General features: G+C 54.4%; 1 protein-coding gene across 23 annotated transcripts; it reads left to right on the top strand.

The window, feature by feature from the left end:
* The first annotated feature begins 769 nt into the window (after positions 1-769).
* Positions 770-22,614, top strand: Arhgef1 (Rho guanine nucleotide exchange factor 1). Of its 23 annotated transcripts, XM_087585578.1 has the most exons (31): positions 770-875; positions 5,378-5,419; positions 5,520-5,600; positions 5,992-6,105; positions 9,666-9,764; positions 9,920-9,962; positions 10,176-10,422; positions 10,720-10,749; positions 10,982-11,081; positions 11,215-11,311; positions 11,391-11,426; positions 11,654-11,791; positions 12,557-12,662; positions 13,166-13,177; positions 13,779-13,946; positions 14,241-14,386; positions 17,594-17,740; positions 18,052-18,134; positions 18,315-18,440; positions 18,584-18,698; positions 18,779-18,879; positions 19,136-19,213; positions 19,400-19,475; positions 19,546-19,713; positions 20,607-20,694; positions 20,797-20,883; positions 21,090-21,157; positions 21,239-21,325; positions 21,612-21,775; positions 21,848-21,947; positions 22,267-22,614. In XM_087585578.1, exons 2-31 carry the CDS (start codon positions 5,396-5,398, stop codon positions 22,275-22,277), a joined length of 2,940 nt encoding a protein of 979 aa, XP_087441704.1. In that variant the 5' UTR covers positions 770-875; positions 5,378-5,395; the 3' UTR covers positions 22,278-22,614. The 23 variants fall into 23 exon arrangements, 8 of the variants coding, with proteins under 8 accessions (XP_087441704.1, XP_087441693.1, XP_087441684.1 ...); XR_015637978.1 differs by lacking the exon at positions 13,166-13,177 and having other exon boundaries at positions 12,557-12,674; positions 18,990-19,213; positions 19,374-19,475; XR_015637976.1 differs by lacking the exon at positions 13,166-13,177 and having other exon boundaries at positions 12,557-12,674; positions 18,990-19,213.
* The last annotated feature ends 186 nt before the right edge of the window (positions 22,615-22,800 follow it).

The following is a 22,800-nucleotide window of genomic DNA, read 5'->3' on the forward strand; positions in this document are numbered from 1 at the left end:
AGATTTGGAGAGTTTCTGTCAAGAACCTGGGGATGATGGAGACATCTAGAGTAGTCATTGGGATGGGAAGAGCAGACTCAGAAAGGTTGTTAAAGGACAGGAGGCAAAGAGGAGACTCAGGGAATCCCCAGAGACCTGGATGCAGAAATAGAAGCCAAAGGAAGAAACAGACACAAAGTGGCTGGCCTGGGCCCCGGGGGATAACAACAGTTGGGGAAAGGACAAAGCCTGAAATCTCAGAGAAGAGACAGCCAGCAGCAAGAAAAGGCCCAAAGTGATCAAACGGCACTGGGGAGCTGCATCAGGGTGAAGCAGCAGAGGCCAGAGAGCAATGAGTGCTGAACGGGCCCCTGACATTGTGGACCTACAGTCGGAAGCCCATCTAGCTTTGAAAAAGAGACCAGGGTGGTGGCGCACAGCTTTAACTTTAATCTCTGCAATCCCAAGGCAGAGGCATCTCTGAGTTCGAGGTCAGCCCACTCTACACAACGAGTTCGAGGCCAGCTAGGGTTACAAAGTGAGCCCTTGTCTCAAACTGAGAGAAAGAGAGAGGAAGGGTCAGGGCAGGAGCTGGGCAGCAGCAGGACGGGCGGCAGAGGCGGACAAAGGCGAAGGGGAGCCGGGCGGGGCCGTGTGGGGCCGCGCCCGCGGTGAAAGGAGGAGCCGTGCGGGTGGCGAGAAGGGGAAGGAAGCCGAGGTGCCGGGCGGGCACGGGGCGCGGGCAGGAAGCGGGGAGGGGCGGCGGGCGGGGGCTCCGGAAAAACGCCCCGACTTCCTGCCCGCTGGAGCCAGGAAGCCGGAGTCGGGACGCTGGGCCGGGATCGCCGAGCCCGACCTCGGGCGCCCCGCCGGTCACCTCCCCGCGCGGACACCAGGTACACCGTCCCTGGCCCCGCCCGGCCTCCTCCCCACTCCGCCGCTGGGGGAGGAGCAGGGAGGGGACCCGGCGCCCAGGGCCTCCCGGGGGGGCGCCCAGTCGCCTGCAGTCGTCTTTCTCTGCCCTCGGTTTTCTCATCTGTCAAAGAGAGCAAAGAGAAAACCCGGCGCGGTGACGCACGCCTGTCATCCCAGAAGTTGGGAAGCAGAGACAGGTGGATTGCCATGAGTTCGAGGTCAGCTTGCGCGACCTAGCGTGACCCCCGCCTCAAAAGGAAAAACAAAATAGAGAGAGAAGGAACGAGCGAGAGAGTGCATAGTAGGTAGAGATGAACTAGGCTGGGATCCAGGCTCCCAACTGTTCAGTGCAGAACGATAACACCTATTTATCAGCAGGGAAACTGAGGCCCAGGGAGTCGGACTGCCTTGTTGCAGGGACATACACTCTTAAGTAAGATAGCAGCTGGGACTTGAACTCGAAGCTGTTTCCTGTAAAGCGCTGTCCCCGCAGTCATGGATGTTTGATTAGAGCTCCCTAAAATAAACAAGTATCTCTGCAGAGCATTTTGAAGCTGAGAGTAACAGAGCGTTGAAAACGTCTCAGAAAGCTTTTTGATTTTTACCCTCCTCTGTGTTATTAATTATACTCTGGGAGATGGCTGTAGGGGAGAGAACCGGAAACATATCCGCATTGAACAGATGGGACGACTGAGGCCTAAAGGGAAGTCATTGCATTTTGCAGGTTGGTCTGTCAGGAGGAAATATATGCCCAAGCGCATGGGTGTTTTATGTTTTGGTTTGCTTTTTTTGTGTCTCTGTGGGGTTTTTGGATTTTTGGTGTTTTTTTTTTTCTTTCCAATTACAGCGGGAGGAGTTGACAGTGGTGACAGGGAGTCGGTACACAAGCATTTGGAGTTTAATAGGTCCGAGTTGGGGAGGTAGACAAGGTGGAACTTAGGACCTGAGCGACTTGAAGTTTCTCGGAGCTGGAGCCCTAAACCGGCGCTGGAACCATCCTCCACTCCTGCGAAGGGGGCGGGGCCCGGGAGAGTGACAGGGGCAGTCGAAATACGGAAGCGAGGGTCCTCCAAGACAGACCAGAGCGGCCCTATTGGGCCAGCGTGGCGCCGTGTAGCGCTAGACCAGCCTGCAGGAGGAGTGGAGTTGCCGAGGCCGGAGAGTGTAGAGGGCGGGCTAGAGCGGCCGGAGGGAGGAGTGGAGCTGGACGCAAAGGCGGCCTCTGGCTCGGCTAGAGCGACTCTGCGGCGCGGGTGGGGGAACCTGGAGCTCGAGCGCGGTTCCTGAGGCTGCAGTGGCTTGCTTCTCTTCCCATCCGACAGGTGAGATAGGCAGCCTTGGCTGCCGTGAAACCTGACCCCACACGTCTTCCCTGCCACCTACACTGCCACAGTTGCAGAATTATTGAGGGCCCGTGTAGATCAGCCACGTCCCATGTAAGATTTAGGGCTCATGAAGAGCCGCCACGTTACACAGGTCAATAAGATCTTACATACCTTCCAGGTTTCAGGAAGCCTTTCACGGAAACCCGGCTTTTAACATAAACATAGGCTTCTCATAGACCAAGGCAGGGCCCTACAGAACGCACCACACACCACTCTCGAGGTCCCATAAACCATTAGTTTTCCCTTTAGAATCACCATCTTTCTGGATTCTTGAGGCCCACTATGTATCAAATAGAATGTGGGGTTGTATACATTCCAGGGCCCTCTTGTAGTTTTTTTTTTCAAGGCTCCTAGAGGTTCTTGGACACCTGAATAATCCTTTCCAAAGGCTTGTTGAACGTGAGCCCTTAGAACGAACCCAGGTACCTTTATGTGCTTCCTTCTACAGGACCCCCCATTGCATAAACCTAAACCTGCCCTGACTTCCCCCATCCACCCCACCTCCAGAGCCTCAAGTGCAAAATGCTCCCTCTGCCGGACACTGGTAGACTTTGTCAGTGGCTTCATTTTGCCAACTTTACCTATATCTAATTTTCAAATTCTCTTTGAGCCCAGGCTTCTGGAGCTGCTGAGTCCATCCTGGTTGACTGCTGAGGTCACGGCAGCCACATGACTTTTCCAGGCACCATCAGACATGATGTGTCTCAGACCCTAATAGATGGACATTTTAGTGTCCTAAGGCCAAAATGTCGGGGGGGGGGGGTTGGGGGGAGGGAGGTGCCTCAAAGCAATGTTAATATGCTGAATGTTCAAACTGTGGAACCAGACTGTCTGAACCTGAATCCTGGCTCTGACTCTTATAAGCCATGCCTCAATTTCCCCCTCTGTAAAAGAACAAACCAAAATAATGCTGGCTTCATTGGGTCAGTGAGAGGATTAAATTCTTTAACATCTGTAGACAGACCCTGAACCCTGCATAGAACCTAAGCTGGTGTGCCCCATCTATGCTGTGTCTGAGGACACGTGAAGTGTCAGTCATTGTTCCTTATCTTTGTCATGGGGAATACGGGGATAATGCGCGTTAACTGTGCGTGAAAATCAGGGTTTTGGTGAACATTTGTTTAAATTTTGTACCTTCCTTGGGTTCTGTTTTTTTTTGGGGGGGAGGGGGAGGTGAGTGAATAAAGACTTTAACATGAGAGTTAAGGAGGCCATTTTGGATGATGTGTAAGAGCCAGGTATGGTGGCACACACCTTTGATTCCAGCACTGGGGATTAGGAGGCAGGCGGATCTCTTGAGTTCAAGACTGGCCTGCTCTACGTAGTTCCGGGACAGCCTGGGCTACGCAGATAAACCCTGTCTCCTGTCTGAGATGGGGGTAGGGGAGGATAAATGTTAATCTGGTTGCTTTGTTTGGTGATGCTCAGGGTACAACTCAAGGCCTCTTACATGACTGAACACATATCCTGTCATTGAGCTACACCCCCCAAACCCTCCTTGGCTCCTTTAGGGTCTCTCAGGTGAACAATTTTCCTGCTGAGATGAGCATGGGGGCTCTGGGTCTGGGCATGGTTTCTAGCCTAGAAGGTTGTCTGGAAGGGGCGGTCTTTGGAGGCATCAGGTTTTTCAGGAGGATGAGTGTACACGGGTGCTAGTAGTCGGGAGTTGGTGGGACTAGACGCAGTGTTTCCCTCCTATAATACCAGACCTTGAGAGATCAAGACAGGAGGAGGCCAGTCCTCAGAGTGAGATCCTGTCTAGAAGAAAAGCCAAGACTGAGTTGGTATAGCCAGAGCAACTCTCACATACCGTATGGGCTTATCTCTCATGATAACCACTGTTTCTTTGCTGGCTTGGTTTGCACGTTTATTTATTAAACACTCAGCAATGTTCACCCGAGCTTTAATGGTGGACAGATACAGCTGAGAGAGAATACAATGTCTGCTTGGGGGAACCCCCAGCCATGACTTCTGGACACTCCAGAAGGCGTCTTTACTCAGAAATCAGAATCACAGCAATGGCTCATTGAGTGCTAGGGAGGAGGCTGATGGAAGTGGGAGAAGGGCGGGCCTCAGGCAGCCGGAGTTATAAATAGCTTTGGGGTGTGGGGACCCACCGCCCCCTACTGGCCCACCCCACACTCTTTCCACCATTCCTTCCCTCCTGACACTGATCCACACAGCATTAGTCAGACTAATTAGGGTCTGGGAGACGCTCAGAAAAGGGAGAGTAGAGGGAAGACGGGATGAGGAGCCGAGACTCAGTGCGGAGCTGGACAGAACCAACACCGGCAGTGGAAGGACGGCTGTGGGAGATGAGGGAGGAGAGATAGGGAGGCAGAGGAGTGGCCAGCAGAAGTGATGGGTCTGGGAGGAGAGGTGGACCACAGATTCCCGGGACCACAACTGCTTCAGATTGAAAGGGGTGGCACACACCTGAGAGTGGGCTGTTGAGCCCCACCCCCTCCATCATTTTCTGGAACCATAGCTACAAAAGCTGGGAACTGTAGGGAATCACCAGGCTCAAGAGCTCAACCTGTCTGACTGAGAGGGACTCAGTTTTGTTTTCTCATGTAGAGGGAGTTGGAGCTTGGGGGTTCACCATTGACATTTCCTGTCACAGGAAATGGGGCTGGTGGGTTCAGAGGCAACATCCTGGCCCAGGTCTGCCACAGATCAGAATATATAGCCCTCCTCCTGCCCCCCCCCCCCAATACCCTTCCTAACTCCTCCTCCTTAAGGACTGTTCTTTTAACTTTGCTTGTTCTAGAGTCCTTCCCCCTGGAGGACTAGCCAGCCCTCTGGGGCCCTGATCCTTCTTTGTTTAGTGACCCAAATTAGTGGCTTTTACCACAGCCACCCAGCCCACCCATGGACCCATGCTCCTGGGCTCCAGTGCCCGCCCGCCCCCCTCCTTGGTCTCTCCGCCTCAGCTGGGCTGTGAAGAGCTCTTTGTCGCCACACAGAGGCCCCATTGAGTTTAGGAGGCTGGGGGTGGGGGTGTTTACTCACCTTCCGCACCTGGGCCAGGAATCTGTGAGTAACTGCCCAGCCTTAGGCACTTCCTCTCCGCCCCTAACTGCTCTTCCTCTCTGCAGCCCCGTGGAGTCCTGGAGATGGGAGAAGTCGCCGGAGGGGCGGTGAGTGCGGTGCTGGGAGAGGATCTGAGCCAAGGTGAGGGAGCTCTGGTGCTCTGTGAGGTGGAAGCCCTGTGGATTGAAGTCGTGTCTCCCCTTGTAGGCCCCAGGGCCTCCCCGGTCTGGCCTGGTGTCCATCATCATCGGGGCTGAGGATGAGGACTTTGAGAATGAACTGGAGGCGGTGAGCAGGGTGGGGTGGGAAAGTGTCCACCAAGGGCCTAGTTCTCCCTCCTGGGATGTGTCCTCTCCGCTCACACTATCATCTTCCACCCCATACCGAGTGTCACCGTCCACTGTAGACTGCCACCTTTCTCACTCTAACCCCAGCCTATCACTACCCCTCCCCCACTTGACTCATATCCCTTCTCAGTACTCAAGTTCTCCATAACATCCCAGTAACATCAAGTCTCATGCCTTCTTCCCAGCTACTTGCCCTTACTGTCTGGGTTGTAGCATAGGCACATCCACCCCTATTTCCACCACCATTTAGAGGTGCCAGAGACTGGGTAGGGCAAGCCTAGGCTGTCCCTTCTTTCCCCGTGGCACTCAGCTCCCTTGTCCCCACCCAACAGAACCCAGAAGATCAAAACAGCCAGTTCCAGAGCCTGGAGCAAGTGAAGCGTCGCCCAGCCCACCTCATGGCCCTCCTGCAACACGTGGCCCTGCAGTTCGAGCCAGGACCACTGGTGAGACGCATACAGGGGTTGGGGGCAGAGGAGGAATGAGGCTAGGCAACTAAGAAGTCTAGAAAATCCAGAACACAGTGTGAGTTTTAGAAATAGGACCCCAGACAAGGCACAAAAAGCAGGCTTATGCCACAAACAGGCTTGCAGATGCCCGGGTGAGCCTTAGTAAGCAGGGAGCCCAGGCCTCAGTACATACAGCAGAATCTGGCATCCTGACAGATGGCATGTCCTGCCCTTTACCAGCATCTCCAACTGGTAACGTTGTCCCTCACCAAGCTGGCCTTGGCTGGGGACAGCAAGGCCTTCTCAGCAGGTATCATCCGTTAGGTTGGGCAGGTGTCAAGGACTTGGTTCCCTTAGCCATCTCAGACTTAGAGAGCGCCTCAGACCTTGATCCAGAAACCCAGACAAACTCCATGTGGTTGCACTAGAAATGTCTTGAGCCTGGTGTGATAACACACACCTTAGAGGAGGAGGCAGGAGCACAGCCACGCCTTCAGTCAGCTGAGGTACAGGGCAAGACTTGACCTAAAACTACAGAAACTTCCAGGACCAAGCAGGAGACACCTGGGAGGCACAGATAGTGAAGTATGTGGTCTGGAAACACCTATAGAGGTGAAACCCCCGGTCCCTGGTTTAGCAAGAAGCCACGGCACTGGCTGAGGGTGGGTGGGAGGGTAGGTGGGTGTAGGATAGGGGGTTTAGGCCTAAGGAGACTCAATATCACCCAGTACAAGCTATTCGTCAGGGGATGATGTCCAAGAGTCTTGTACTGCATGAAAATGCACAGACAACCCCCCCCCCCAAATAAAACAACCTAGGAGACTAGGGGTGAGGAAAGATGGGCCCAGCGGTTGGGATGTAGCTTAGTTGATAGAAGAGAATACCTAGCAGGTACAGAGGTCTGGGTTTGAGCCTGGGCATTGCATGAAGCAAGCATTGATCCAGGCTTGTGATCTCAGCACTCAGCAGAAGAGGAGGATCCTCAGCTACTTAGCACGTTTGAGGCCAGCCTGAGCTACATGAGACCTTGTCTCAAGAACAAGGCATGAACTAGAAAGCTGGGGCCAGTTGTCCTGACAGCAGGCTTTAGGAGCTGGTGGGAAATTGAGACACGGATACAGTCTCTCCGTCCATGTTCTTGGGAAAAGCAGCTGTCCCTCCTGGGACATAGAGGCGTGCTCTGTGTGACCCAGGTGGCTTCTGGCGTTGTGGGAGCTGCCCTTATGCAGCTTCCTCAGCCCGCCACGTTATGGGGTGAGGGTGGGGAGAGCAGACATCATGTGCTAACCGGTAGAGATAAAATGCTCTGCTGCCAGTGGTTGGTCCCCACACTCGGGGGCAGAGGCGGGCAGGTCTCTGATTTCACGAGGCCAGCCTGGTCTACATAGTGAGTTCCAGACAACCACAACTACACAGGGAAACTCTGTCTCAAAAAAACCAAAGACGAAGAAAAAAAGTGTCTGCCTGCACTGGAGTGAGTGTCCTCAAGTAAGGGCAAGTCACCTGCCAGGCAACAGCTGTGGGAGCAACAGAGTCCCTGTGCATTTCCATTGTCACCCACCAAAGGCTGGGACACAGGCAACCTCAGGAGACACCTGTCAAGAATGAGTAAGCCCCAGTCGCCCGCCCATCTGTCGTCTGCCCCTTACTGCTCTGGGCCCTAAGTAGATGCTTGTGCTGTTTATAGAAATAGCCAGAGACATTTGAGGCGTTTGAGCCCGGCTCTACCATGTGACACTGATATGAGCAAGCATAGTTAATTCATTGTTGGTACTGAGGATTGAACTCAGGGCCCTGCCATGCCAGGTAAGTACTCTACCGCACCTCCCCAGCCTGAGTTATTGTGTGTGTGTGTGTGTGTGTGTGTGTGTGTGTGTGTGTGAGAGAGAGAGAGAGGGAGAGAGAGAGAGATGTGGTGTATATGTGTTCGTATGGGTATGTGCATGTATGTGTACATAGGCACTGTATGTAGAAGCCAGTAATCAGCATTGAGTCTTCCTTGATCTCTTTCGACCTTATTTTTTTTTGTCCTCTTTAAATTTTATTTTTTTAAGATTTATTTATTTATTATTCTATGTATGTGAGTACACTGTCTTCAGACACACCAGAAAAGGGCACTGAATCCCATTATAGATGATTGTGAGCCACCATGTGGTTGCTGGGAATTGAACTCAGGACCTCTGGAGGAGCAGTCAGTGCTCTTAACCGCTGAGCCATCTCTCCAGCCCCCTAAATTTTATTCTTAATTTTTATTTGTTTGTTTGTTTGTTTTGGAGACAGGGTCTCTCTATTACTGGCTGTCCTGGAACTCACTGTGTAGACCAGGCTAGCCTTACACTTACAGAGATCCGCCTGCTTCTGACTCCCAAGTGTTAAAGTCATGCACCACTATATCCCAGCTCTTTTTAAAGTTCTTCTTACTAAATTTCAATTTATTTTGTGTAGGAGCATGTTAGTGGGTGCCTGTGTGTGCATACATGAATGCCATAGCATGTGTGTGGAGGTCAGAGGACACCTCTAGGAGTCAGTTCTCTCTTTCCATCATGTAGTTCCCAGGGATTGAACTCCAGTTGTGAGGCCTAGTAGGAGGGGCTAAGCCATCTTTCTGGTCCCACCATATTTTTGAGACAGGGTCTCGTGGTCAGGGAGCTCTCTGCCAAGCATGTGCACTGGAAACGCGCCCCCAAGGTTTAGAGACACAGGCTTGGTGGTTCTGTTGGAGCTGGAGGTGCAAAGATACGCATGAATCGTAGCCCATGCTTCCCTTCTGAATTACCCTGTAACCCACACTCTGGTTTATCTAAGACAGTCTCACATGGTGTCATGAACTGGCAGTGGTCCTGCTTCCTCTTCCAAGCAAGCGCTGGCAGTGCCGGCAGTGCTGGCTTTACCTTGTATTTTGAGATAAGGTCTCTAAGTTGCTCAGGGCTGCCCTTGAACCTGCAGTTCTTTGACCATGAAGCTTAAGCTGTTTGCTCTCTTTCCGTTTGGTGGTGTTTTGTTTTTTTGAGACAGGGACTTTGAACTCCTCCCTGGTCTTCCTGCCTGAAGTCCCCAGGTTTGGGTCTGCAGGCCGGTGCCAAGGCACTCAGCTTTGAATTCCTAATCCCATAGGCACCATTGTTTTTAGAAGCAGGCAGGGTCTCCTCTAGCCTAGCCTGGCCTCACTCTGATCCTCCTGCTTCCACCTGGGAAGTCATGGGGTCTTAGTCACGCACCACTGTGCCTGGGTTCAAGGGTCCCACCTAAACAGTGGTGGTCTCAGTGATGGGACAGGTCCTACATGGCCTCTGGTGTGCCCCGAATCCTCAGAATAGCTAGTAGAGATAGCTAATAGTAAGAATTGTAAAGAAATAAGAAAGTGTTCATAGCAGTGACCCTGGGGAGTCCTAAGAGAGACCAGCCAACGGCTGGGCTAGAGGTCAGAGGGTGCTTCACAAAGGAAGTCATGTCTGAACCCCACAGACATACAGTGGTCACAAAGCCACTTAGGGAGTCCAAAGAGGGAGTGTGGTGGTTGGGGCCAGGAGAAAGAGTCCCACTCTGTGTGTCCCCAGCTCTGCTGCCTGCATGCTGACATGCTAAGCTCACTGGGCCCCAAAGAAGCCAAGAAGGCCTTCCTCGATTTCTATCACAGTTTCCTGGAGAAGACTGCGGTGAGACACCTCCCAGCTGCCCCTGTCCCTCTCTCAATGTCCAACTGTGGAGGTGCCTGCCAACCTGGGTCCTCCCCCATGCCCTCCCTCAGACACTTCCCACCAAGGCCTCCTGAGGTACATCTGCTGTCTCACTCCTGTCTCCCCCCAAGCAGGTTCTGCGGGTGCCGGTCCCTCCCAGCGTTGCTTTTGAACTTGGTAAGAGGGCTAAGTCTTGGGATAAGGGAGGGTCTCTGGCAGGGACAAGCTTCCCCAGAAACCTGTGGTGTGGAAGCCGTGATTCAGTCATTCATTCTTGGTGGTGGCGCCCCAGGGAAATACTGGAATTTGTGTGTGGAGATGGTGATCCAAGTAGATTGGGAGCCAGGCCCCCTAGAATGTGGTCCCTAACCCTTGCATGCATGTCTGTAGATCGTACTCGGCCTGATCTCATCTCTGAGGATGTCCAGAGGCGGTTCATACAAGAGGTGGTACAGAGCCAGCAGGCAGCCGTGACCCGTCAGCTAGAGGACTTCCGCTCCAAACGGCTCATGGGCATGACACCCTGGGAGCAGGAACTGAGCCTGCTAGAGCCCTGGATTGGGAAAGACCGGGGCAACTATGAGGCCCGGGAGCGGCATGTTGCAGAGCGGCTGCTCTCCCACCTAGAGGAAATGCAGTGAGTGGGTAATGGGAGTCAGGCTCCAATTGCAGATCTCCTTCCGAGTGAGGGTTTTAGTGTTCGCATTCTTGCCCCGTCTAGAGTTTAATTTAGCCTAACTCTTACAACTTTGGGTCCCATTGAAGTTTCTGGGTCTTGTTCGTGGCCATGTGTTTGTGTCCTCTGGAATGGACCTTCCGAGGCCACTTTTCCTTCTGCTTACCCTGCTTATTGAAGAGATAGCAGACCGGAGTGAGCCTCAGTGGCCAGGGAAGCCAGGTTTTGTGGTTTCATTGTAAATTTCTTTCTTTGCAGACATACCATCTCCACAGATGAAGAAAAAAGGTGACTGCTGTAGAGTGTGCTGTGAAAGAAAGGCGTATGTTGTGGGCTGAGGGGAACCGTGGCCTCCCTGGAGCAGCACCCTTGCTCCTGGCTTTGGGAGCCACGCCTTTCCTCTAACCACAGGACGTGGTTGAGGGGTTGTGGGGACTGTGTCTTTGTCATTGCGGACGGACGTAGTGTGTTGCTGTGGGTCTGCTTCAGGGGCCCTCACCTCACTGTCTCCTCCCCTCAGTGCTGCTGTGGTCACTGCAATCAGCCTGTATATGCGCCACCTTGGGGTCCGGACCAAGAGTGGGGACAAGAAGTCAGGGAGGAACTTCTTCCGGAAAAAGGTGCTGAGGTCAAGTCTGGCCCTGTGCTCTCTAAGAATCCCCTGGGGAAGCCTAGAGCCTGCGTGCCTGCAGTCACTCTCTGCTTCATGTCTGTTTGGAAGCGATAGCCTTCCTTTTTGTCATTTTCCCACAGGTGATGGGGAATCGGCGGTCAGACGAGCCCCCCAAGACAAAGAAAGGGCTGAGCAGTATCCTAGATCCTGCCCGCTGGAACCGGGGAGAGCCATCTGGTAAGAGGGCTAGCCTCAGCCTTGCCCACCCAGTAGGCCCCAGGCCACCCAAGCTCACTGTCCCACTCTTTTGTTTCAGCTCCAGACTGTCGACATCTAAAGGTCGAGGTTGATGGTAATGAACCTTTAGCTCGGGTATCCATCCTGGACTAAGTGAGAAGGGCTGGGTCTGGACCCCTGGGTCTGAGGGAGGAGTAGACAGTGTGTAGAGAACGGAGCATGGGAGGAGGGGCCTCTGTGGTGTGGAAGAAGGCTAAGAACACAGTGCCTTCGTTCCCCTGGGTACAGTAGCAGATGGGGCTAGAAGCCTGTTTTATTCTCTTGTTCCCATTCTTCCTGCAGAGAAGCCAGGCCCTGCAGACCGGAAGGGAAGCCTGGGTATTTCATCTCGGGACAGGACTGTTGGGACTCCTGGGCAGGACAACCCAGGAGTCTCCCTGCACCCTCTGTCTGTAGACAGCCTGGATTCCCGGGAACCAGGTAAGCACTTCTGAGCCTGGACAGGAGCACCACGAGCCCTCAGCCCCTGTCCCACTGAGATCTCTCCTTTATTCTCTACATCTTTTTAGCTCCCGGTCAGCGGTAGTAATTGCCCCCTGCCTCAGTTTACCCTTTGGGCTCTGACCTCTGTCTCCCCTTCACACATGGCAGACAAGCTCTCTGCCACCAAGTTACAGCCCTAACCCCCACTGCAGGACTCTAAGCGGGTGCCGCACTGATGAGCTGGACCCCTCCTGACCTATAATCCAACTGTTTCCAACACTCCCTGGGGCTCATTTCCCGGAACCTCCGTGAGGAATGTCCACATGACATTCTTAGGTCATCTTGGATAGTGAACCCCAAATCCACTGAGTTTACTTGTCCTCCTCCCCAGAGCTACGGCTCTCTTACCTTAGCCCTCAGATCCCGGAAGCGTGTGGAGCCTGGGTTCAGATCCCTCCTGCAGCTTCCCTCTCTGGACTCACCTCTCAGCGGCTCTGTCCATTTCCCTTAAGGCTATGGGGACAGAACACTGGTGGCCTCCAGTCCCCTCCTGTCCTTCTGTGACAAGTGTTCTGAGGTCTGAACATGTTTCTGTCCTTCACTCTGAATACTGAGTGAGTAGTTGATTAACTGCCAGATACTGGGTGTCTTCAGCCGTCCCTCAATGCTCAGGTCAGGAAGACCGAGACAGCTGCAGGGTAGAACTCCACATCTGAGGCCTTCCAACCAACTCTTCCTCCCACCACACCCCTCTATCTCTAGGTGTGGATACCCCGCAGGAGCCAGGAGATACACCCCCACAAGGCCCTACAAGCCTGGAGCCCCTGGCACCCCCAGAGAGCACAGAGGACAATGGCGAGACTGAAAGGTGTCCGCTGCGGTGCTGGGAGGGCCTGGGCAGGGCGGGGCAGCATCGAGGGCTGGGGAGGGTGCTTGGGATTGCTGCTGCAGTCTACGCCTGCCTGTCTCAGTCATCTCTGCTGCCTCCAGACCTCCTCCTCCCTGTCTCTAGGCTTCCTTCCATCCTTCCTTCCTCTCCTCCTCCTTCTCCTCTCTTTCTCTTTACTCTCTGTTTCCGGCCTTCTCTGGCCAGGTTCTCTCCTCTCTCCTCAGCTTCCTTCATTCCTTATTCCCACCCTCTCCCTCTTCTCAGTAAGCTCTGCCTCCCTCGTGGCCCTGCTCCTGGTGTCCCTTGCCCCCTCTGTGCGCTGAGCTGCTGTGTCCTGGGGGCCTTGTCCCCCTCACAGTTGGGGGGCAGGCTCTGCCCCCTGCCCGTCCTTGTGCTGCTGCTTCAGGAAACCCTGGGTGGGTATGGGGAGCTGGGGTGGGCACACCCAGCCCACCTCTGACCCTGTTGCCCTCTCTCCCCAGAAGGTGGAAGAGGTGGGTGCCTGGGCCCTGGGTGGGGGGAGGGCCAGCCCTCCCCCATCTCTCCCAGCCCCTCCCCCTCCCTGTGGCCACCTCCTCCCCTTCACCCCCTGTGAGGGGAGGGGGGGTAGGTCCGTCACCCTCTTGATTGAGCTAAGTATGGAAATCCTTTCTCCTTATCCCTTTCCCTGACCCCAGCCTCAGGGAAGGGAGGGGGGCTGGTCCTGTGGGCCACAGTGGGTTTCGATCTGCCCACCAAATTTCAGTACCCTTGGGGCCACTCCCAACCCCAGGTACCTCCCCAAGTCCATCACTTCTGACTTTCTCTTGTTGCTTGTTTCATCCCTGCCCTGGTCTGTCCTGTCCCTGTTCTGGTCTGTCCTGTCCCTGCCCCTACCTGGTCTCCCCGTTGGCTGTCCTTGTCCGGGTCTGTCCTGTCCCTGTTCTGGTCTGTCCTGTCCCTGCCTGGTCTCCCCTGTTGACTGTCGCTGTCCTGGTCTGTCCTGCCCTGTCCTGTCCTGGTCTGTCCTGTCCCTGCCTGGTCTCCCCTGTTGACTGTCCCTGTCCTGGTCTCTCCTTGTCTCTGTCCTGGCCTCTGTCTCACTCTGGGGTCTAGGCTATCAGGGCGTCTGGGGCGCTCAGAGAGCCTGCGGGTGAGTGACCGCCGCCGGCCTTCCCGGGGCAGCCTCGGGGCTAAGGGCCGGGGTGGGGGCCGTTCCCGGAGCGACGTGGACATGGACCCAGGCTCTGCCACGGCCGTGCTTGGCCCTACCCGACGAGCCACGTACGTCACTTTCCCCTCATAAGCGAGGAAGCCTAGAGAGTTGGGAGGTGGTGGGTTGATGCTAGACTCTCAAAGAAATGGACAGCCAGTGTCTGAGGTTGCTGGGGCCAGCTGTGGGCATCACAGGCCATTGATGAGTTAGGGGTGGGATACTACCATCTAGAGATCTAGGGATTGGTCTGTGTCATGGCCTCCCAGAGGCTTCAAATGGCAAGGCCACAGAAGGGTTGTAACTAAAGAAGAGCGCCCCCTGGGGTGCTCCAGGATGGGGCCTCACAGTGCCTCTGTCCACAGCCCTGAGCCTGGAGATGATGGAGAGCCAGGGCGGTCAGGCCTGGAACAGGAACCAGAAGAACCTCCTGGGTGGAGGGAACTGGTGCCCTCAGACACCCTGCTCGGCCTGCCCAAGAACCAAGTGAAGCGGCAAGAGGTCATCAGTGGTGAGTGCAACCCTGAACTCCTCACTACAGCCAGGGATGCTAGCCAGTACTGACTGAGGCAGAGCCCAAGAGCATGTGAGAGCAGCTGCTTTCCACAGAGGCAGCTGGATGCACGGGCTGTGGAACAGACTCAGTGTAATAAGTGACCCGAGTGCCACTGTCTCGGCCATGCTTCCAGAGCTGTGCTATTCAAGAACTATCAGGGCCATGCTTCCAGAGAAGATGTGGCCGTTAAGCAGTGTTGATGTCAGGAGCCAGATACAGCAAATCCTGTCATCCCAGTCATATGCCCTGGGGATCAGGCAGCCAAAGGGAAAGAGGATAAGAAGTTCAAGGCCAGAGCCCAGGACATGGCTTACTGGGTAAAAGGGGCCTGCTGCTAAGCCCAACAGCTGCCAGGACCCGCATGCTGGGAGAGAGCCACCTCCACATGCTGTCCTCTGACCTCCACACAGGTGCCGTGTGTGTGTGTGTGTGTGTGTGTGTGTGTGTGTGTGTGTGTGTGTGTGTGTCTGTCCGTCTGTCTGTGTGTGTGTGAGAGAGAGAGATTTTTAAGGAGGAAATTCACTTTACTCTCAGCCCTTTGGAGTCAGAAGCAGGTGGATCTCTGTGAGTTCCAGGCTGAACTGGACTACATACCAAGTTCCAGGACTGTATCAGGAGACTGTCTCTAATCCTCAAAATCAAAACAAACCAAAAACGGGAAAAGGGGCTAGAAACAATGAGAAACTGCTCTCCCTCTGCCTCTCTTAGGCTTCTCTTTTTCAGCTATTTGGGTTGGTTGGTTGGTTGGTTGGTTGGTTGGTTGGTTGGTTGGTTGGTTGGTTTTTGAGACAGGGTCTTTAAACTAGCCCTGGCTGTACTGGAACTCACTCTGTAGACCAGGCCTTCCTTGAACAGACGTCGTGTCTGCCACCCACATGCTGGGATTGTGAAGGCATGTCCTACCACATCCAGCCGTTTCCAACTTGTTTGCTTGTTTGTTTGTTTGTTTTTTCTGGAGCTGGGGATCGAACCCAGGGCCTTGCGTTTGCTAGGCAAGCGCTCTACCACTGAGCTAAATCCTCAAGCCGTTTGTTTTTAACTTAACCTGTTTCTTATTATTCTATATGTATATTTTTTTAAAGATTTATTTATTTATGTTATATAGAAGTACACTGTTGCTGTCTTCAGACACCCCAGAAGAGGGCATCAGATCCCATTACAGATGGTTGTGAGCCACCATGTGGTTGCTGGGATTTGAACTCAGGACCTCTGGAAGAGCAGTCAGTGCTCTTAACGGCAGAGCCATCTCTCCAGCCCATGTATGAGTATTTTGTCCGTCTACATGTTGGTGTCTATACCATGTGTGTGTGCATGCATGCGTTTGTGTCTTTGGATACCTGAGGCTGTAGTTAAAGATGGCTGTGAGATCTGGAAATCTGGGCTTCTGGAAGAAGAGCCAGTGCTCTTGGCTGTTGAGCCATCTCTCCGTCTCATAGGCCAAGCCAGTCTCTAACTTCCAGGAACTCAGGCTCAGGGTGGCCTTGAACTCCTGTCTCCTGTCTCTGCTTCCTGAGTGCTGGAATTGAGGTTGTATGCCACCAAGGACTAGCTCTGGCTTTTGTTTTGTGACACAAAGTCTCACCCTGTAGGCCAGGTTAGCCTATTACTCAAAATACCCTTCTCCCTGCCTCCTGCGTAGCTGGGCCAAGACTCACCTAGACCTAACTGAGCAGTGGAGTGCCACGGTGCTGTGGCTACCCGAAAACTGCAGATGGTGTTTCATTTACAATGTTGATAGTTAAAACGGAAATAGCAGATGTAGCTAGTGACCGCCCCACTAGGTTATATAGCAGTCTTTCTTACCAGAAAGACACAGCAGTCACAGTGTTGACTGCCGTGTCTGTGATTTCAGTACTTGAAAGATAGAGGTTGGATGGTCAAGGGTTCAAGGTTATCCTCAGCTACAAAGCCACTTCAAAGCTAGACTAGCTTCATGAAGCCCTTGAAGCAAGCGAGCGCACTCGAGTGCACACACACACACACACACACACACACACACACACACACACACTATCATCATCATCAGTGTATTTAATACAGCAGACTTGTGTACCCCTATAACACACAAAGGTACCCAGTGGCTGGTTGGTCATGGAAGATCGAGGGTTGTCCCCAGGACCTGAAGCTACCAACCTATATTAGAGGGAACCATTGTGTGATGCTAATCGTCTGAATCCTCAACACCCAGGAGGCTGAGGTAGAAGGAACCTGAGTTCCAGAATAGCCTGAGCCACATGAGACCCTTGATGGGTAGATAGATACCAGATAAGAAAACATCTAGACAGTTTTTGGAATTTTATCCCAGAAAGTCTCCTGACCTCAGTGGACTCGTATCATTGGCTATTCTGTCTGCCTGCCTGAACCAGCAGAAGGGTAAGGGTGTGTGTGGTATTTATGTGTGTGTGTGTGTGTGTGTGGTGTGTGTGTGTGTGTATGTGTGTGTGTGTGTGTGGTGTCTGTGTGTGTGTGCATGGTGTGTGTATGTGTGTGTGGTGTGTGTATATGTACGTGTGTGTGGTATGTGTGTATGTGTGTGTGGTGTGTGTGTGTGTGGTGTGTGTGTATGTGGTGTGTATGTGCGTGTGTGTGTGTGTGTGGTATGTGTGTGTGTGGTGTGTGTGTGTATGTGTGTGGTGTGTGTGTGTGTATGTGTGTGGTGTGTATGTGTGGTATGTGTGTGTATGTGTGTATCTGTGTGTGGTGTGTGTGTGGTATATGTGTGTGTGTGTGTGTGTGTGTGTGTGTGTGTGTGTGTGTGTGTGTGTGCTATAGCACTCCTCAGTGCCTACATGAGGCAGTAATGCCTCCACCCAGAGACCAGAGTATGTTCTGACCTTATCAGTTTCTAGGGATCCTTCTGTGCTCTCCCACCATGCTTTTGAACCTTTCCCTAGAGCAGCAGTTATCAACCTGTGGGTCTCAGCCTTGGGGGACGGGGGGTGTCATTTGTGTGCTATCCTGCATATCAGATATTTATATCACAATTCATAACAGCAGCGAGCTCACAGTTATGAAGTGACAATGGAATAGTTTTATGGGTGGGTCACAATTGTGGTGACAATATGAGGAACTGTATTAAAGGGTGGCAGTGTTAGGAAGGTTGAGAGCCACTGCTCTGGAGCGTGGACCCTCCCTAGTGACACTTCCTATTTGGGCCCACAGAGCTGCTGGTGACGGAGGCGGCTCACGTCCGCATGCTACGGGTACTACATGACCTCTTCTACCAGCCCATGGCAGAAGGGGGCTTCTTCCCTCTGGAGGAACTGCAGAACATCTTTCCCAGCCTGGATGAGCTCATCGAGGTGCACTGTGAGTACCAGCGACAGCTCCCCTCTCCTCCACAGCCCAGCACCACCTCCTGCTGCCAGGCCTCTCAGACCCCAAACCCACCCATCCTCGGAGCAGGCAGCCTGGCCTACTCCTGAGGACCACACATTCCTGTCCCCACAGCATACCCCCCTGAGGTACAGACACACTGAACAAGCACATAAAGTGTGTATGACAGCCCACCAGCCCCTAAGGATCAAACACACGGCTGCAGCGTGAGTCAGCAGCAGCCCAAACCAGGCATGTCAGTCTGTCAGGCTCCAGTATAACCCTCCTTTCCTGTGCCCCCACAGCCCTGTTCCTCGATCGCTTGATGAAGCGGAGACAAGAGAGTGGCTACCTCATTGAGGAGATTGGTGATGTGCTACTGGCCCGGGTGAGGTGCCCTACATAGCTCCAGACACTGACTCTCCGTCCTGTCCTGTCCTGTCCTCACATACCCCAGAGCTCTGGGCCCCAGGCCTGTCCTACCTTAGGCTTCCATTTCTGTCCAAGAATGTTTTGACAGCCCCACCTGCGACGTCCCCTGCCTGACACTTCCTGCATCCTCCCACAGTTCGATGGTGCTGAGGGCTCATGGTTCCAGAAGATCTCTTCCCGCTTCTGCAGCCGCCAGTCATTCGCTCTAGAGCAGCTCAAAGCCAAGCAGCGCAAGGAGCCTCGATTCTGTGCCTTTGTGCAGGTGAGGTGGGACACAAGCCCTGGTGTGACGATGACAGTGTGGCGTGGGTGTAAAGGATGAGGGCTGGAACTGAGCTCTGGGTCTTAGGAGGGAGGGCTGGGCATGGCCCTGGGCCACCCCTGTGCTGTCTGCTTGCTCCTCAGGAAGCTGAGAGCCGCCCCCGCTGCCGGCGGCTGCAGTTGAAGGACATGATCCCCACTGAGATGCAGCGGCTGACCAAGTACCCACTGCTGCTGCAGAGTATTGGGCAGAACACAGGTACCACCCCGCCTGCCCTGACCATGGCCGCTGCCTGAGGACACGCCCGTGGGGATTCACTCCACTCCCTTTGCCTGCAGAAGAGCCTGCCGAGCGGGCAAAGGTGGAACTTGCAGCTGAGTGCTGCCGTGAGATTCTGCACCACGTTAATCAAGCTGTCCGTGACATGGAGGACCTGCTGGTGAGCCAGGGCATGGCTCCACCCGGGACAGGGCATGGTCGGGAAAGTGCATGTACCTGGTCAGAGGTCAGTGTCCAGGAGTCAGTTGGCCTTTGGTGTCTTCCTCTCAGGACTACTGGAGGTCAGACCTGGACCTCAGCTTGTGCCCCGGAAGTTGGCTTTGTTTCATTGCTTACCCATCATCCACCTTGGAGTCGCTGAGGGTCAGCCCCTGTGCCTGGTTTAGCTCCCTGTAACCCTCCTGTCTCTGTCCTAGCGGCTCAAGGATTACCAGCGGCGCCTGGACTTGACTCACCTGCGGCAGAGCAATGACCCAATGCTGAGCGAGTTCAAGGTGAACCCCGTAGTCTTCCCTCAGCTCACCTTGGCCCTGCTGCCCAGCGGGGGCCTCCGTCCCCACCTCCTTCCCTAAGGGTGTCCATGGTGACCCCTGACCTCACTCCCTGGTCCTTGGCTGTTGAGATTGCTGCCCTCCCCTCCCTTCATCACCTTAGCTGATCGTGGCTCCTCCCTGCCTCAGAACCTGGATATCACTAAGAAGAAGTTGGTCCATGAAGGCCCCCTCACGTGGCGACTAACCAAAGACAAAGCTGTAGGTGAGTACACCCAAAGGTGGCGGGCCCGGGGGTACAGGTCACATGTGTGACCTTGCTGCCTCACCCAAAGAGGTCCACGTGCTATTGCTGGACGACCTGCTGCTGCTGCTCCAGCGCCAGGATGAGAGGCTGCTGCTCAAGTCACACAGCCGGACGCTGACACCCACACCCGACGGCAAGACCATGCTGCGGCCTGTGCTCCGGCTCACCTCTGCCATGACCCGGGAGGTGGCCACTGGTGAGCTGGGGCAGCATCTGAGCATAGTGGCCCTGTGACATGGGGGGTGGAACTCTCTAAGAGCCACAGAGCCCACTCTGGGAAGGGACAGAGACTGAGAAGGGTCCAGTGAGGCGGAAATGGACGGGACTAAATAAGGGTGGCAGAGATGAGGCATAGACGGTCATCGCAGCCCTTGGGAGGCTGAGGCAAAAGGATCTTAAGTGTGAGGTCAGCTTGGGCCACAAAGGACCACCCTCTCTCCAGAAATTAAAAATAGCCATGCTTGGTGGCGCAGGCTTTTTTTTTTTTTTTTTTTTTGGTTCTTTTTTTCGGAGCTGGGGACCGAACTCAGGTCCTTGCGCTTCCTAGGCAAGCGCTCTACCACTGAGCTAAATCCCCAGCCCCAGTGGCACAGGCTTTTAATGCCAGTGCTCGAGAGGCAGAGGCAGAGGCAGGAGGATCTCTGAGTTCAAGGCCAGCCTAGTCTACAGAGTGAGTTCTTGGATGGACAGAGCTACACAAACAATAGCAAAACAATAGCAAAATAAGAAACCAAAAATAAATAAGAATAGAGGAACTGCCTACACTTACAGAGAAGCATAGTCTGCCCCAGTGGTTTTTTTCCCACAGCGCTGGCCCCTGTTGAGGAATTATAGGTTTTTGGGGCAGAGAGTTTTGCGAGCCTGGCTGAGGTTGTGCTCAGGCCAGTGATGGTGGAGGGGCTGTTCAGGGGAAGGCAGCCTAGACTCTGTACCCTGATGTGATCAGGGCTGTGGAGGAAGACCTCGCTTGGTGTTAGCAGGATGGTGAGTGGGAACTCTATCACACGAGGGGGACAATAGCGGACAGCACCCAAGAGGGAGCCACACTGGGAACCCTGGCCAAGCCACATCTCTCCCCTCCCTGTGCAGATCACAAAGCTTTTTACGTCATTTTTACCTGGGACCAGGAGGCCCAGATATATGAGCTGGTGGCACAGACATCGTCGGAACGCAAGAGGTGAGTCCCCAAGGGTGGTGTGCAGGTGCATGTTGGTGCACGTCCTGCGCAGGGCAGGGTTTCGGTGTGCTGATGGCCTCAGGTCCCGTCCTGTCTCCCCAGCTGGTGTGCCCTCATCACAGAGACTGCCGGATCCCTGAAGGTCCCTGCCCCTGCCTCCCGCCCCAAACCCCGGCCCAGCCCAAGCAGGTAAGGGGGTCAAGGAGAGAGCTGGAGAAGTGGGGCGCGGAGGTAGTTCCCCCAAATGTCTGCAGAACCTAAGCCCCAAGCACACGTCCATGAGCATGCGCAAGTGCTTGTGCCGAGTCCAGCACAGCCTGCCTCCAGCCGTCTGCACCCCAGCCCCGCCAGCCTGTGAGCCAGGGATGTGGGGTCACTTGTCACTCCCTCCCCAGCACCCGAGAACCCCTGCTCAGCAGCTCTGAGAATGGCACTGGAGGCACAGAGGCCGCTCCAGCTGATGGTAAGTCTCAAGGTCATTGGTTAGGGGAGGTCTCCTGAAACCAGACAGGATCTGAACATCCCTCTCTGTCTGCCTATGCAGCCCGGACAGAGCGGATCCTCAACGACCTCCTGCCCTTCTGCAGACCAGGCCCAGAGGGCCAGCTTGCTGCCACAGCCCTCCAGAAAGGTAAGCCAGCCCTGGACCCAGAGGGTCCAGCATCTGGTCAAATAGCACCTCTACTTGAACTAGAGAAAGGCTCCACCTTTCAGATTTTTGCATGTCTACCAATCAAGAAACCCACCCAAATCCCTTTTTTCTTTAACTATTCTCCCACCTAGCTAAGTTCAGCTTTTCCAGCCTCAGGCCTCCTACCCGATCGTAAACCTTTTGTCTGATATCCACCTCATCCCTCAGCTGTCAGTTGACTTTGGCCCCCTGCCGCTAGTAACCCTGTCCCTCTTGCCTTGGCCAGTACTGTCCCTGAAACAGATCCTGTTGAGCACTGAGGAAGACAGTGGAGCAGGGCCTCCCCGCGATGGGGATGGGGTGCCTGGTGGTGGTGCCCCAGGCCCAACACACACCCAGGAGGTTGAGGAAAACCTGTTGAGCCTAGAAGTGGTCATCAAACAACTGGAGGTATGCTGGCCCAGGGTCAGGGACTTGGGCAGCCTGTGGAAGGAAGGCATCCTCATCTATGATCCTCCCTAGGAGTTAGAAGAGGAATTTTGTCGCCTAAGACCCTTCCTGTCTCAGCTTGGGGAGATTCTGTCCCCCAACCTGGCTGCACCTGAGCGCTCTGCTCAGACAGGTGAGTGGGGAACTGGCGTCAGGGTGCTGTCCCAAGGGCCAGAAAGGGAACTGAGGTCATGGTGCTATCCCGAGGGCCAGAAAGGGAACTGGGGTCACAGTGCTGTCCCGAGGGCCGGGAGAGGAACTGGGGTCACAGTGCTGTCCCAAGGGGTGGGAGGGGAACTGGGGTTACAGTGCTGTCCCGAGGGGCAGGAGGGGAACTGAGGTCAGGGTGCTGTCCCGAGGGGTGGGAGGGGTACCCTTGACCCACAGTTGCCTGTCTCCCATCAGCCCTATCTTCCTCCTTTCTTCCCTCTCTCCATGTTTGTTACCCTCAGGCCTTTCATGAAGAGAAGAATGGGGGAGAGGATGCAAGGGGCCCCCAAGCCCCACAGCTTCCATAGCATCACACCCCAGGGGCTTTGAGAAGAGGAGATTGGCTGAACTTGATAGTGGACCTGCTCGGGTCCCTGCCTCCCACCCTGGCCTCTGCCTTTCTCCCTCCTGCCTTCTGCTTGGGGGACTCAGGACTTCACTTCCAGAGTACCCTCATAATCCCCATTTTTCAGGCCACCTCAGTATTGCCTATGGGGAGGGGTCACCCCTCCATTCCCTACCCCAAGTGCCTTTGCTGTTTTTATATCCTGAATTGGAGGTTTATTTTTAATATATATTATCTAAGGTGAGATCTGTGTTTGTGAGGGCGTCGGGCAGTGGCCCCATGTCTGGGCCTGCCCTTCACTGGTAGTAACTTCCTTGGTCTGACCCCCATCTTCTCCACAACTCTTGCTTCCTTTCAAGCTCTCCATCCATCCGTCCATCCACCCATCCATCCATCCATCCGTCCATCCACCCGTCCATCCGTCCACCCA

Source organism: Rattus norvegicus, chromosome 1 (assembly GCF_021556685.1).
Source record: "Rattus norvegicus strain SHRSP/BbbUtx chromosome 1, alternate assembly SHRSP_T2T, whole genome shotgun sequence".
Taxonomy (NCBI): domain Eukaryota; kingdom Metazoa; phylum Chordata; class Mammalia; order Rodentia; family Muridae; genus Rattus; species Rattus norvegicus.

What these genes read in the sequence shown, in the direction of transcription:
- Arhgef1 (XM_087585567.1), top strand. Translation starts at nt 5,396, where the DNA reads ATGGGAGAAGTCGCCGGAGGGGCG. An exon ending in GCGGCAAGAGGTCATCAGTG is followed by an intron (nt 14,387 to 17,593) that starts GTGAGTGCAACC and finishes TTGGGCCCACAG; the next exon opens with AGCTGCTGGTGACGGAGGCG. An exon ending in GTGACATGGAGGACCTGCTG is followed by an intron (nt 18,880 to 19,135) that starts GTGAGCCAGGGC and finishes TCTCTGTCCTAG; the next exon opens with CGGCTCAAGGATTACCAGCG.